Below are 15,044 nucleotides of genomic sequence, written 5' to 3'. Positions count from 1 at the left end.
CTGTTTTCCAGCTTCCAGAGATTTATTACTTCTTCCACAGACAGCCAGACTTTTCCAGCTGGATCCTGCTTGCCCAAGGCTTGCTTTTTTGCAGCGATGCGATTCCTGCTTGGCACAGCGGGGGGGAAGCCCCCCTGAGATGCTGCTTAGGGGAGGGAGAAGGCACCCACGGCCCCCTGAGAGGTGAGGGGGTGGTACCCCACGCGACGGGGTATCACGTCTGAGCACCACGGTGACGGCCGGCGCGCAGCCCCGCTTTGCCGCCCCATCCACCGTGCATGTAGCGGGGCTCCCTCTTGGATTGAGCCTGACTGATGCGCCATTTGCCCTAAAATTTCCCAGATCCAGCTATGGGGCAAGGGAACAAGCCTGTCTTTCACAGCTCGGTCGCTCCTCCCCTCCCTGAGAAATGCCCATGATTTAGGGGTCCAAGGAACGGCCCCATTCCCCCCTTTAATGTGGGGCACCCCATATCCAAGCTGCCCCTACCTTGGCCTGCTGCTCCCCAGACACTCGCGTACTCCAGGACGAGCATCGCCCCCCTGTCCCTTCCGCTGCCGCCGGCCCTTTTCCTCCTGCTCCCTTCCCTCTGCCCCTCTCCGAAACAGGTTTCCTGGCGGGGAGGAGGAGGAGGAGGAAGAGGAGGAGGAGGAAGAAGCAGTCCTGGCCATAGGGCAGCTTGCCGGGCATGTCAAAGCGAAGCAGACATCCTGCAGCTCGAGCTGGCGAAGGAGGGAAGCGGAGGTGCCAGCAGTTTCCCAACACTGTATTTTTAGCAGCACCGCTTCCCGCGGCCACGGCCGGTCCTGCCGCCAGGACGCCGCTTCCCAGCCTGTGCCTCGCATGGGCTCCGGGGCCGGGAGAAGCTCCTGCCTTGCTGCAAAAACGCCGGCGGCGGAGCCCGCGACGCGACGCCTGGGAAATACCACAGTTACTTACAAGAAGCAGGATGCTGCCAAGAAAGCTTAATGGATTTTAGCTGGTTTATGATTCAGGTAGACAGTTCGAGATTTTTTTTAACAGGTTTTCACGCTGCACAGGCTTGCGGTTTCCCTTACGTTGCCTGGAAGCTGAGCCCTTTGGGGGGATGGCACCCGGACCCCACTCCGGGAGCCCAGCCGGGGCTCCCCACGGCTCCTCTCCAGCACAACCTGCAAAGCGGCCGAGACAGAGTAAGACCGAATCCCCCTCCTTTTAGGCGCGGGGAACCAGGGCACGGAAGGATGAAACAGCTTGCCAAAGGTGAAGCATCTTGCCGTGGAAGAAGCCCATCGTGCAGCCAGGAATGTATTGCTAATTTGGGGTCGAATGCTTTGCTCCCAGGTCATTTGTCGGTCTCTAGGTGGAGCAGCAGATACCCTGTTGTCCAGTATGCACAGCATAAATAACGGAACATCACTATCACTGCACCCAGCACAAGGGGGGGAAAAAGCAAGTAGCTAGAGATTCGTAACTTGATAAAAATTACCTTCGGAAGGGCGATACGAGCCCTTTCAAGATGCGTACTAGGACCTAACAGGTTCTGCACCACCATCTCGAGGACTGAGGTGGGCAGAAGAGGAGCACACGACCCTTGGTGGCAGGCACCCATGTAGAGGCAGCGCCAAGCCTGCCCGCCCCCCGCACCTCACTTCCCGGAAAGAGGAATTTGAATTTCCCTTCTAACGCAAATAGGTGCACCCTGTGGAAGTGCTGAAAGGGCTTGGGGTGCAGCAAGGGGCTGACAGCTGAACAGCAGCCCCGAGATCTTTGGTTTGATCCTGCGACGGTCTTCATGTTACGATGGCGGGACTTCATGCCAAAAATTCACTTAAAATTTTAAGGCAAGAAGCGCTACAGGTCACCCCCGCACTGCTTGTCGGGGTGGACTGTGGGATGGCCCGGAGCACCAACACGTCAGGACCCTCGCAAGACTTTCTGGGGGCGGCGTAAGCAGGGGAAGCGACCTAAATCAGACAAACGCGGCTGCAGTTTGACGGCCAGACAACGTAAAAGCTTCACCAAGCTCGGCGCAGGCACTTTCACACTGCAGCGAGGACTCTTCTTGGAGAGCGCAGGCGCCGTCTTTCCGCTGCCTTCTGCGGCGATCACGCTCGACAGCCGCCGAAGGTCAGGCTGCAAGTTTGCAGGCAAGGCCTGCCCAGGAGATGCAGAAAGGGCGTTTGGGAAGAGCCCCATGCCCAACGGGCAGGAGGACGAAGGCAGCCTGCAGCCCGTGCTCCGCTCCCAGCAGTGGCTATTAATAGAGCTGCCGGCCAGGGTGAAATTCTCCGCTGGTGCCTATAGTTACCAGCCCCACAACACTGAGGGGCTTTTCAAAACAAGCTCCGGAGGAACGCTCCCGGAGGAGCAGCACGCCAGAGGCCAAACAGAGCTTGATGGATGGGAGGAGAGCGGGAATACGGCATCAAAATCCAGGAGTGGGGTCCTCCGACAGGGAGCACCGAGCCTGCAGGCTGCTCACCGCCCGCCGCAGCCCGATCCCCACTGCGGATAGAAGTATCACTATACATTGACATCTACCAGCAGGGTTTGATCGCCCTCGGCAGAGAGGAAAACAATTTCAGATACTGCTTTAAAATTAATTTGGCCCCATACATAAGCATTTAACTACACCGGTAATACAACTGCTTTCCCTTTTTAATAATACAGTGAAAGGCACTTGCACAATACAGGATCAAAGTGTTTCTCAGGGCATTGTACATGGGTTAATGCTCTTGCAGGAGACGAGCATTACAGTGGTTGACAGAAGAATAACCTCAGGAAAACAGAGCAATCCCCCTCCAGCCGCCAGCAATGCTCCCTCCTTGCAACTGCAGCTCAGCCCATTAACCGAAATCAGGTATCCCCATAGGGCAGGGCACCAGTCTCTTGAAAAGACCTGCTTAAATGACCTTCTGTATGCAGAGACTTCAGAAGAGGTTTCGTAGGTGATGGTAGGACTGTGTTCACTTGACAGAGAGCACCAAAACACATCCCAGAGAGCCATCAGCAGGAAAACTTGGGTCCAGATACTGAGCCTGCTAAGAAAACCTCTCCCTTGCCCTTCAAAGACAGCATTAAGTAGCTGCAGGGTCAAACACACGTGGAAATACGCTTGCGTGTACATTGTCCCAGGATATCAAACCCAAGTCAGTAGAAGAAGATGCTGGGCCAGCATCACATCCTTGCTGCTCGCAAGGCTCTCTGCAATTCCCAAGGAGACCAATAACCAAACCAAACCCTGCGCTCCGCAGCAGAGCAGCATGCTAGCTGCTATCGCTAGTAGCGTTTCAGCAGTGCTCAGTGCGAGCCTGCACCCAGAACAAAATGCAAGCTACTTTGTTAGTCCAGAGAGTTATTTCAAACTCGTGCTTCAGAGCTGCACGCCACATGAGCCACCAGCTCTCCCATTCTGGGTTTAAACCTGTGAAGAGCAGTACCCAGCCATCCTCCTCGTCACATCGGGAGGGTCACGAGCCACTCGGCGGAGCTGCTGCTGTGGGACCACTGCCACAGAGAACTGCCACCTCCCTCCCCGTCACCTCTCGTCACCAAAGCCAAGTATCTTTGTGCACGCTTTGTGGACTCCAGGGGACAGCTGACAGATTTTCCAGTGTTGCACAAGAAAATACTTGACTCCTCCAGCCCACTTCCCTTCCGATCACCGCTCTCGAGACAGACTTTCACCTCCCCCTTCCCTCTGCTCTTGCCCTTCCTCTGCTTTGCACCCCAACCACACCACATCTCCTCAACACAAGAAAGGGAAAAAGAGTTATGCGGTACCTGGAAAATGGCATTAGGAGTAAGCTCTTCCTTTTAATTAGGCAACTCTCTGGTAGGGCAGTCAGCAGTGCTCTAGACCTGGAAGGCTGCCATGGGCTGTATTAGCTAATAAGCTGGGCGATCCTTCTCCAAGCAAGCCAATTTCTCCTTGGTTATGTTTAATTACATTTTAAAATAGCTCTCTGGCTTCCTTTGGCCTCTCCAGGGACTCTTTGCAGCAGTGGTCAGTTCAGCCCCATGCACTGAGCTCTGCTATCGGACTTGGATAATTCAGGAGAACGGTCAAAGTCCGACTGTCTATTGAGACTGGGATGGAGAAGCAGCTCCACCTCGCCACGTGCCCAGCCCAGCCCTGCTCCAGGCTGCAAGGTGAGCTGGGACTGCCTGTCACACCAGCAAAACCGCCCAGGAACGCGTACTGGTGCTGCTCCCTCTCGCAGGGCAGGGAAGCAGAGCATCCCCTTGCCGCTGGCCACCCTAAGGTCTCAGGACAAGTTTGCAGCACAGCAAAGCTTTTGTCTCACCAGCCCCGTGTTCTACTAACTGGGTGAGGTTCCCAGGTGCTGCCCGTGGCCTCCTCCACTGCTTTGGTAGGTGGACGCCACTGTGAAACACACAGGGACCCTTCCTCTCCCGGGACGGGCACCCGTTTGTACGCATGGTCCCTGCAGCGGCTGCTGCTCCCTCCTCAAGAGCCACCCTGGACCAAGCACGTAACCCTGGCATCTTCTTCTCAAAAATGCATGCGCAAAGGAAAACAACCCCCCAATAATAAAATAAAACCGAAACATCTCGGGCAGAGAGGGCTGCCAAGGCGCCCCAGGGAGCTGGCAGCCAGGCCACCTTTTCCTTTTGCTTTTCAACACAGCGGCTTTGTGAAATTCCCACTGCGCTGCCAGGGGAAGGAAGGGGGGGAAAGCCAGAGGGGTGTCAGTTTATTTACATTCCGACAAGACAGCAGGGCTACTTTAAAAACTTATCGGAGTTTCTTTTTTATTTGTTAACACCATTAAGGCTGAGAATTGCTTCCTTTCTTCCCCTTGGGTGCCGGAGCAAGCTCCCATGCGGCATGATGTGGTGCCTGCCAAACTTTGGGCTCTGTCTCCTGCTTGTTTTCACCAACAGCGCCCAACCTTGGCCGGGCACAAGGCAAATGGTACGCAAATGAGCACGAGAAGCCCAGCAGCCCTTGCATGCTAACCAGCTGGCAGGACCACAGGGCTGCGAATGCGCCGTCTCGCACCTCCGTGGGGTCAGAGCTGGGGTCCCAACACAGCCACCCTGCAGCAAGGGTGCTCAGCACCTCATCCAGCCTTTAAATGCCTCCCTGTGAAAAGGAACTTCGCGCTTTGGTGGCAACCAAGGCACCCCTCTCCAGCTGGGAATGCAAGGTTGGCCGCTAACCGCGTTTGCTTGGTAGTAAACCTAAAAGTCCCCTCGACTACTGGTTTAAAAAACATCACAAAAGGGCTTGAAAACCATAAAGACCTGGTGTTCAACCACCCTTCAGCTGGCCAGCCTCACAGAAAGCATCATTAATTCTAATGAAGCCCTGGCTCCCCGTCTGCACAGGAGGCGGTTCTAGGGCAAGCCCAGCGCTGGGGGATGTTCTGGGGAGCCAGTGGGTCCCAGCTCACAAGCACCCCTCCTTGGGAGGGGCTGGAGCATCTCCCCCCTCAATGCTCATGGGGAGCAGGCATCAGGCTCCCTCTGAGACATAGGGCAAGGCATCAGAAGTCCTAACAGGGAAATTAAACGGCTCGGCTATTCCTCTGGGAAGCAAAATACCCACTTATAAAAGATAAGCTGTTTTGCAGACGCAGATTGGGGCGAGCGAGCGAGCTTGCTCAGAAGTGGCGGCCGTGCAGAGCCCCCGGCATCCTTCCTGCCGCCCAGGAGACCCTTCCTCCCTCGCATCCACACCCGGCGGCTTCAGCGACAAGAATGGCAGGAAATTGGGACCAGAAGGGAAGAAAAAGCCCTGGGAGAAGCGTGATAACTCAGAAGGAACAACGCTTCAGAGAAAAGCCTACCCGCCTCTGTCCTGCCTTTTTAAGGGTGGAGGAAGAGGTTAAAAAACGCGAACCCCAGGACTGTCCCACATTCGTCTTGCAGCTGGCAGCGCATCAGGTATCAATTAACACCGCTGTCGTCAGAGCTCGTCATCTCTCCCTTGGTCAGTGTTATACCCAGAAACAAGGGGAAGAGGCCTGAAATCAGGCCGGATTTGACAGCGCTCGCTCCCACACAACGGTTAAGCCCTACACCTCCCAGAAGTGGGGACCCCCCCCCCCCCCAAGACCTTCACCGTGCACCCCCGGGGAGAAGGCAGCAGGCTCCAGCCAGGCAGAGCAGCTCCCGGTGCCGAGGCAGGGTTTGCTCTGGAAGGCATCGCTCCCCTCCCCACCTCTCCTTGCTGCATTCGCTGCTGCAAGAAAACGTTAAGAAAACCCCCAAATTCCCCAACGACAGAGCAGGGTGTCAGGACAAGGGGCGCATCCTGACCATGCGGCCGACGCTCAGCAAGCGGTGCCTTGCCTCCGCGGGGTGGGGCTGGGCTTGCTTGCAAGAAAAACAGCATTTTGGGGAATGGAAAATAGCCTATTTAAAAAAATAAAGCAGCCTGCTCGGGCACATTTCACTGCTCCCAGGCGCAGGAGCGGGGAGAGAGCGTTTCTTGCCGTGCCAGCCCCTCGCTGCCGGAGGGTGTTTCTAACCAGGACAAACCTGGTTTGCAGGGAAACTGGGATATGCCGCTTTTTGCTAAATTAGCCGCACGTCTGGATGGATTATTTCATGAGAAACTTTCTCAGGAAAGACAACCTCTCCAGCCCGGGTAAAACCTGCATCCTAAAATAACTTCCCCGGCAGCGGAACCCAGCTGGGGCACGACCCAAGCGCGGGCGTCGAGGCCGGCTCTGGACGCGATGCCAGGGCCGTCGAGCCCCAGCCGCTCCCTGCCAGCTCTTGGGGTGGGGAGAGCAAATCCAGCCTCGGCCGCCCATCTTTTTTGGGGCACCCTCTCCTCTCCTCCCCGGCTCCTCTGCAGCAGATGGCTGGGCCAGCACCTCTCCTCCCTCCCTCCCTCCTCGGCTGGCTGCGGAACGCCGCTTTGCCCAGGGCAGACCCCCAGCAACAGGGGGTTGGGGGGCAGCACCCCTCGAGGGGGGAGATACCGACCCCCTGCGGCCCCCCCCCCACCCCAGCTCTGCCCCCCCTGCCCGGGAGCAAGGCACCCCCCGCGCTTCTGCTCCGAAAGGGTGCACATAAACATCTTTCTCTCTCTCTGTCTCTACAAAATACAGACATATAAATAGGTATACATCTGCAAATAAATAAATACATATGCGCACGCATAAAAAAGGCGCAAAGGACAAGCAGCGCCCCCCCCCCCCCCCCTTGAAAAAAGCAACCCCCAAGGCATATCCCAGGCAGCGAGTCTTAACGCGGGGGGAAGGGACGGGAAAGAGGTTAAAACCAGGCGCAGGCTGACGAGCCATATTGGAGCCCCCTTATTGAAAGGGCAGGGGTGGCCCAGCCCCCCCAGACCCCCCCCGCCGCCCGGGGCTCACCCAGAAGATGAAGTTGAAGACGAAGAGGAGGTATTTGATGCACTTGGTGCAGCCTTCCACCCCCATGGCGGCGGGCGGCAGTGCCGGCGGCTCCTGCCCTGAGCGCTGCTGCCGGGCTGGGGCGGCGGGGGCGGCGAGGGCGGAGATAACACCCCCCCGACACGCCACGCCCCCCGCCCGCACGCCCCGCCCCCGGACACGCCCCGGACACGCCCCGCCCCCGCCCGCTCCGGGAAGGGGGGTCGGCACACACCGCCCCCCCTTCCCGAAACCTGGGGTCGTCTGCTTCCCCCCCCTTTTTTCCCCCCCTTTTTTCCCCCCTTTATTCCCTTTTCCTTTTATGCTTTTTCTTTTTCCGTTCCCCCCTTTTTCCTTTTTCTAGTATCTTCCCCCCTTTTTTCTTTTTTCTTTCCTCCTTTTCCTTTTTTCTATTATCTTCCCCTTTTTTCTTCTTTCCTTTTTCCTTTTTTTATGTGTGTGCCTGTTTGTTTGTTTGTTTTCCCCTTTTTCTCCTCTGTTTCCCACCTACCAGGGGCAGGTCACAGGAAAGAGTTTCCTACCTGCAAGTGGCAGCTGCAGGGGCGGGTGCTGGGGGGCCGTAGCACCACCACCTCCTAAACCTGACCACCATCCCTTAAACCTCACCAGGCAGCCCGGGGTGCAGGGGGAAACCACTGTGAACGGGTGCAGGATGCAACAGGATTTGTATTTCTAATACAGAAGTTTTAGGGTGCATCCATGAGGGAGCCCCCCCCCCCCCCCAAAAAAAAGAAAAAAGGATTTTCACATTAAAACTAGCAGTTTGAAATTCAGAGAAGCATTTCCTCATTCATTTCCCCTTCCTATTGTATCCTAAGTTCTGATCTGCCAGACACTTTTTGCTTAAGCTTGTGGCTTTATTACTGCAAGCAATTGCATCAAGTTCAGTAGAACCACTCAGAATGTTTTCCCTTGGTTATTGGGTCGCGTGAGTATCAGGGGAGGCTTCAGGGCTGCCCACCGAAGAGATTTGGGTCACACATGTCAACAGTTCAAGTAAGCCTCACATCATGGCTTAGAAATTTTAGTGAAATTTTAGTTAAAAAACCCCAAAGCTGTGCAAGAGAAGCACAATGAAATTTCCCAATCTTTTGGCCGAAACCCACTTTGGCCCACTTGCTCATCCCTAGAAATATAAATTGCTCTCAGCCCACATTATGCTTCCAGCAAGCTCATTTTTTTCTTCTAGGGGCAGGATAGTAAGTCACATAATCAGAGCATGAGAGGACTTCTGGTAAAGGCAGCAGCCAGCAGCTCTAGCAAAGGTCGGGACCTTACCATGCTAAATATGAACTCGGTGCCCGCTTGCAGCGGTCACATGTGGAAACCTGCCCTCTTTCTGCCCAGGCGCTTTCCTCTAACGAAAGCATTTCAGGGAGCAGCTTCCGAGCCAAACACTTTCACACTCGATGGCATCTTCCCTGCCACGCATCCCGTAAGCAGGAATATGCTGTTAGCTAAGCACACATTTCCTACATGTGTACGCTGAAAATGAGTCAACTTGTTCCAAAATCATCCCATTGCCCTCGGGGATGAGTTGGTCCAGGGCTCCATCATGTTCATCAAACCCTTCTTTGCCCCTCAGCAACAGCCCACGGCTGTCCGCAGCGGTGGGGACCAGGGATGAATAGAAGTTGGCCCCGTTCCCCAATTACTTATGCTGAGTACGTCCCCGATTGCGGGCTTGCCATGGATGCATAAACCCTTTGTCTCTAAGCCACATTCACTCATCCAGCCTTACCAATGAAGCCGGAGATTCACGAGGCTAGTTATGCATGTAACTGCTATCCCAAATTGTTAGTACAACCCATCTCGTCACTGCAATAGCTGTAATCCTGGGTGGCTCCTGCTCATGAATTCAAAGGACAACGGCAGGATCCCGAAGCTGCTCACTTGCTACACCGTAGCATCCTCACAACATCTTTTTTTTTCTGCACCTTCATCCTTCCCAGCTATAAATATTAAAACAAAATATAGCCACCTCACCTCCCCGAAACAAATGGAGGAGCCTCTCATGCACAGAAAAACTCTCGGAGGCGCTTGGAGAGTCAGTGTGAGGGAGAGGAAGGAAGGAACCAGCTGCAAACTGATAAGGCCTTCAGCTGCAGCAGCCCCACCAGCTATGAAGGAAAATGACTCTCAAATCAACTTTTGTGCACTGGAGAGCGGGCAACCCCAGCTGCAATCACTGCTACAAAGTTGACATTGAAACTGCTTCTAGGGAGCTTGGGATTGCTTTTTTTTTTTTTTGTCACGGTTGCTTTTCTTTTCTTGTTTTCTGCCTTTTTTTTTTTTTCTTTTATGTTGGGAAGCGAAGGAAAACAGAAAACGAGAAATAAACCTTTTCATATCCTCCAAAAATTGTATTAGCAAACTGTCTGGTTTAGAGCTAACACAGTCCCGTTTCTGGGACCTTCCTTCAGGTTGTGTTGGAGCATGTGCTGCCCAGGGCTCAGGTACAGATGTGGCTCTGGCAGGGGGAGCAGGGGCACAGCCCCACCATCTCCTACATCAAGAAGCTTCCAGTTACAGGCTAAAGCCTACTGGGTCTAAACTGGGTTCACCCATCTGGCTGTACCAACTAAGTTCTCTCCAAAACTTGGAAGTGGAAAAGGATTTCAAGCATTGTCCAAATATATTTGGTTGGTTGGGGTTTTTATAAGCAGGTCAGCTGGGTATGTTTGAAAACCTTGAGCTTAATGTACAGGAAATAAGAAATCACCACCGTGACACAGTGTCATGATAACATATACTGTTTCCCCAGGTTACGTATGATTTCAGATGTTGTATATTCATTTGTCGTGCCATACTACTTGCTGTACAGTCTATAAAGTACCAGAACTGCATTTCAAAGACTCTGAGCAGCTTTATCAGCTCTTTATAAAATGCTGCTGTATAAATAAGTAAAGCTAATTTGCACAAATCCAGTTCATGTATTGGTGTCACATGCCAGTATCGAGTGTAAGTGCAATGAATAGGGCTGATGACTTCCCCCTTTAGGAGGATGGGCTCAGTTCGAGTGCTCAGCAGTGTGCCACGCTGATGCATAGTCATTTACATAGCAGCCAGCTGCAGGCAGGTCTGTGAAGAAGCTACCTACCTCCCAAGCCTTGCATCACTGAAAGAGAAAAGTAAACTCGAAAAAAGTAAAGAAAAAACCCCCCAAAATCAGCCCCAAAATGCCAAATAAAAACCCCAAACCTGCGCCCAAGCTTGAATTTGCTTTTGCAATCGGCTTTGCAGGCCAGGTGAAGCAGCAGAGAGTGGAGGCGCTTGCAGTGGTTTTCCTCTGTCTGCTGGGCTTGGGTTGTTGGGGTGGTTTTTGTCAACCTGTTTATAAAAGTCAGTGTCATGCTTGTGGGTTTTGCCGTAGCTGACATATATGGGTATGAGTCACCAGGGACGGTTAGACCAGATGCGGCTTGAGCTGCCTCCCAGCCCCAGGTTTAGCAGGCAGTGCCTTACCAGCCTCGACGGACCCAGCCCTGGGACTTGGAGCCTGCTTCTCCCAGGGAGATGCCCACCAGCCTTCCAGCAGCTTCACCTCAAAACCCCCTTGTGTTTTATAAAAACCAGCGGAGGGTAATGAGAGAAGAGGACGGACTCGTGTCCTCCCCACCTCGTATGCATGCTTGGAGAGCTGGCGACCAGGGTGTGAAATGATTAGCACCAAGGCAGGCTCTAAACACCTAAACCCCAGGGTCTCTAGGAGATTTGGGAGAGCAGATGGGAGTCCCTCATCTGCTGGGGACTGCGGGATGGCCACCAACGTGATACTCTAGCTGCATGGCTTAGGCTTGCATGGCAGTCCCCCTGCCCTCCTCACAGCCAGCACAAAAATGATGGACAAACTGTGGGAATAAAATGCACGTCATTTTGCGGGTGAGGTTCTAGTTAGCTTTTAATCACCACATCTTATTTTCTGTGGAAAATATGACAGAAATAGCCTGGATTTCTAATTTACCTGTAGAGGTAAAAAAAAAAAAAACAAACAAAAACCACAACAGCAGCATCACCAAAAATCTTTAAATAGGACATTTTGGAGATGCATGAAAAGCAGCTCAGAAATTCATGCTGCAGGACACTAATAGTCCCAGAGTGCATAAGAGTAACTTCCTAGGCAGCCAACACCACGCAATGCTGTTTTTCAAGGCAGGGACCTGAGCAAGGACAAGCTGCAGGGCATGGACTGGCCTAGGGCAGTGGGAAGGTGGAGCTCCATCGCCTGGGAAGAGGCCCCACTTGCAACCCTGGGGAGCCAGCCAACGCCTTCATTTTGAGCAGAAAAAATAATATTAAGAATCTCATCCACGTCTCTAAGGGGTCATCTCCAGAACATCTTTTCTGTGCCCCAGCAGGAGTGGCTGGCGCCTGCTCATCCGAAAATCCCCATGCCTGGCTCTGCAAATTCAGCCAAAACACGGTGATAGCCGGGGGGTCACGTTTGCCTCACAGCCTTCGGCGGGGCGGGGGCGATGTGGCAAGCAGAGACCTGTAGCTGCGCCTGAAGTTTCTGGTTCTAATAAACTCAACAAATGGTTCCCGTCTGCGTGGTCTGTCTCTCTGCCATCTTTAAATATTTATGTCAACGTATCTATGGTGATGGGTCAGGTTATATAAAGAGGAGGAGGAAGGGGGGGCAGTGGGGAAGGACAGCATTGCTCCTACCGCAGCTACGGCAGAGGGAGAGCAAACCCGAGCGGGTTTCCCCATCCAGCCCAGACGCTCCCTCTTCTCAGCTCTTGAGCCCGGAAAGTGAACATTCATTTTTCCCAGGGCATCAGAGAGGGCTGAGCCACAGCTGAGCTCAGCTGCGCTTTGTGAGATGCCATGTGGGAGAGCGAGAGCCCAGCCCATCGATGCAGAGAGCTTCTATTGTATTATCAATATATAATTCATTAGTAGGTGAATAAAGACTAGAATAGCTTATTGCTGGTGTAACGGGGCTGAAAAGAAAGCGGGCACGTCCGTGAGCAAGCTGGTGCACACGGGGGGGGGAAGGGGGGGTTAAACAATAGCATTTAGTGCTGCTGAAAGGAGAGGGGTTGGATTTTGCCTTGGGATAACATAAACAACCCCGCTAGCCGCCTGCCAGTGACTCCAGGGAGAGTGACGCAGGGATATGCATCTTCCTGGCAAAAACCCTGGGAAGGACCTTTCCTTTTTGCTTGCTGGAGTCTAAAGGAACAGGATCTGGTAGCCAGGAGGGGATTTGCTGTGGGTGGGCACCTCCGGGCTTGGCTGAAAGTATTTCTCCCAAGATGTGCCTATTCCTCGCAAGCTGAGCGACTGCCCTGTATCTCTTCCAGATAAAGAGATAGGCTTTTTTGCCTCGCGACCGTCCTGGCAGGGGTAGATATGCAGATTGCCTCCAGGCATTAATCTGTTTGACGGACCCCCAAAACGCCGGGTGACTAAAGACAGCACTGGATTTGTGCTGGGGGTGTGAGGGACGGCACGGCGGGCAGTGGAGCAGCCTCACCGGCAGGCCTGCAACCAGTCGTGGGTTTGGTAGCTGCAAGACACCGCATGTTTTTTCCAAAACAGCCTCCAAGGCTGCTCCGGGGCCCCCCCTCCTCGCTCCTGTGCTCTCCCCCACCCTCCCACCCGGTCCTACGTCTCCCAGTGGCCAGGGTTGATGCTCGCTGCCAGTTGCTCAACCTCCCAGAAGAGGAACTACACAGTTAAGAAAAAAAATCCCTTCTCAGCCCAATATAGCATCGTGCTAAAAGAGAGAACTGCAACGACACTTCATGTGAAAGTTGCCAGGCGTGCATGATCCGACCGTGCATTCAAAGCAGCTTCTGACTTAACTCGCCTTCAGCTGCGCTGGCCGAGATCTCCTGTGTGCAGCATCTACCACCACCGGCTGCATTGCTAAAGGATAATTATAGCCAGCTGCTTTTTCAAACGCATTGCTTCTGCACCTGGTTTAAAAAAAAAATGCCTATCAACTATTTCTTAAAAAAATATCTCCTGCATCTGCAGCTCAGAAACGCAGCTTTACCTTGGCAGGAGATGGCTTCCTTACCACCCCAGCACTGCAAAGGTCCATGCAAATTTGCCACCCTAAAAGGCTTTGGAAGGACTTGCTCGGCAATATCTCCTTTAGGAGCTTGCTGCAGACATGAATCAGAGTTGCACAGCGAAGGGGCTGTTGCATGAGGAAGTTATATTTTGGCGGCAGTGGGAACTGGCAGACACACAGTCAATAGGGCAGGAACTAGCAAAACATTTTGGAGCCAAGCCAGCCCACCACAAGGCTGAAAGATTCCCACTCTCCTCACCACCGAATCCCTCTAGAGAGTCAGTAAATCGCTTAACCTGTGCTTTTCACAAGTGCTCTGAGCTCCTCAGTTTTTTTCTGGGTGCTGAAAAACCTGATTTGCAGAAGCCCTGAGCGTTCTCAGCTGCTGTGCAAAGCTGCGCCCTGCTCACCTCCCGTTCTGCAGGAGAAGTACGTTGGAAAAGCAGCACCTGCTGCCCTCGGAGCAGGCGCTGGGAGAGCTCCCCTGGCTCGTAAGCAAGCTGTGGCCAGGCCACCCACGAGCACGCACTGAGCCCCACGTGAAGCCTCAGGGGAAATTAATGCTTACGCTGGCAGAGCAGGACCTGAGCGGTGTGCGGGCAACGAAGGATAGAGCGCAGCACAGAAGGCTTCTTGCCGCTGCCGTGGGCTGATGCTCCCCAGCCCTATAGGTTGCTCCCTCTTTCCGCGTCCTCAGATAGAGCTGGGGGCTTTGCCTAAAATAAAAGGAAAAGGGTAACGCGTGAGCACAAACTAACGCAGACCCATAGAGAGGCCAAACTGCAATTGCCCAGGTGACCTTAGCGGAACTAACTGATAATTGCTGGAGCTTAACTGACAATTAATTGGAGCCAATTCACAATGAAATATTTAACTTCGCACCTTTGGTCTCACTTTAATTTTTTTTGTGCTCTTGCCTATGCCTACATTAATAGGGAATTCTCTCCTACCAGAGTTTGAGTGTTGACAAGCTCGTAACGGCGCGCTTCCCCTTGTGCAAGCCCTGGGGAGGCTCAGCGGGTCTGCACGTGTTCCCTTGCCTGGCTGCTGGCTCTGCATCCCCACTGCTCAGCTCCGTGCTCTTACCCTGACAAAATCTCTCTCTTGCTCTTCTCAACACCGAGTAAATCTCGGCAGCGCTTACAAATAGTTTCCCCAGGTTTTGCTCTGGTTGCTCAAGAGCTGTAATTTGCCCACAGCGAGCAGCAAATTAGGGACTGGTAAGTGCAAGCACATTGACTGCAGGTCAGGGCTTTTTTGTTGGCGCGGGTGTAAGAAGAACCTGCTTGACACCTGCCCGCCTCGCGGCTTCCATCCAGCCATCCCTGGGTGCTGCCATTTCTATGACTGCGAATGAAATGGTAACACTGTACTTTTCTGCAACAGGTTTCTAAAAACCGAGGAGTCGGAGGTATTGCTTTCCTGCTCCTGAAAACGAGAGCGGGATGCCATCGCAGGGCGGCGGGAGCCCCTGCTGTGACACACAGCACGGGTCTGGCCAGGCACTGCTCTGCCACCCGCTCATTAAAGGTGCTGCTGCCTGCAGGGGAACTCCAGCAGCAGGTGAAATGGGAGTAAAGATCATGAGATGGCCAGCGTGTACGTACAGAACAAGGTTTGCGTTTTTTTTTTAATTACAG

The 15,044-nt window shown here is 53.6% G+C and overlaps 1 protein-coding gene across 1 annotated transcript in view; it reads right to left on the bottom strand.

Annotated features, from left to right (window-relative positions):
- The window catches only part of CD81 (CD81 molecule), a 35,221-nt gene extending 27,717 nt beyond the window's left edge, over positions 1–7,504 (bottom strand). The window contains exon 1 of the mRNA XM_069803646.1: positions 7,338–7,504. Within this exon, the coding sequence (XP_069659747.1) occupies positions 7,338–7,403 (66 nt within the window). The 5' untranslated portion in view covers positions 7,404–7,504. The remainder of the gene's footprint in view (positions 1–7,337) is intronic.
- Positions 7,505–15,044: the final 7,540 nt, after the last annotated feature.

The sequence above is a fragment of the Haliaeetus albicilla genome, chromosome 16 (assembly GCF_947461875.1).
Source record: "Haliaeetus albicilla chromosome 16, bHalAlb1.1, whole genome shotgun sequence".
NCBI lineage: Eukaryota > Metazoa > Chordata > Aves > Accipitriformes > Accipitridae > Haliaeetus > Haliaeetus albicilla.
Note: the sequence above shows the minus strand (reverse complement) of the source record. Positions and strands in the feature narration are given on the sequence as shown.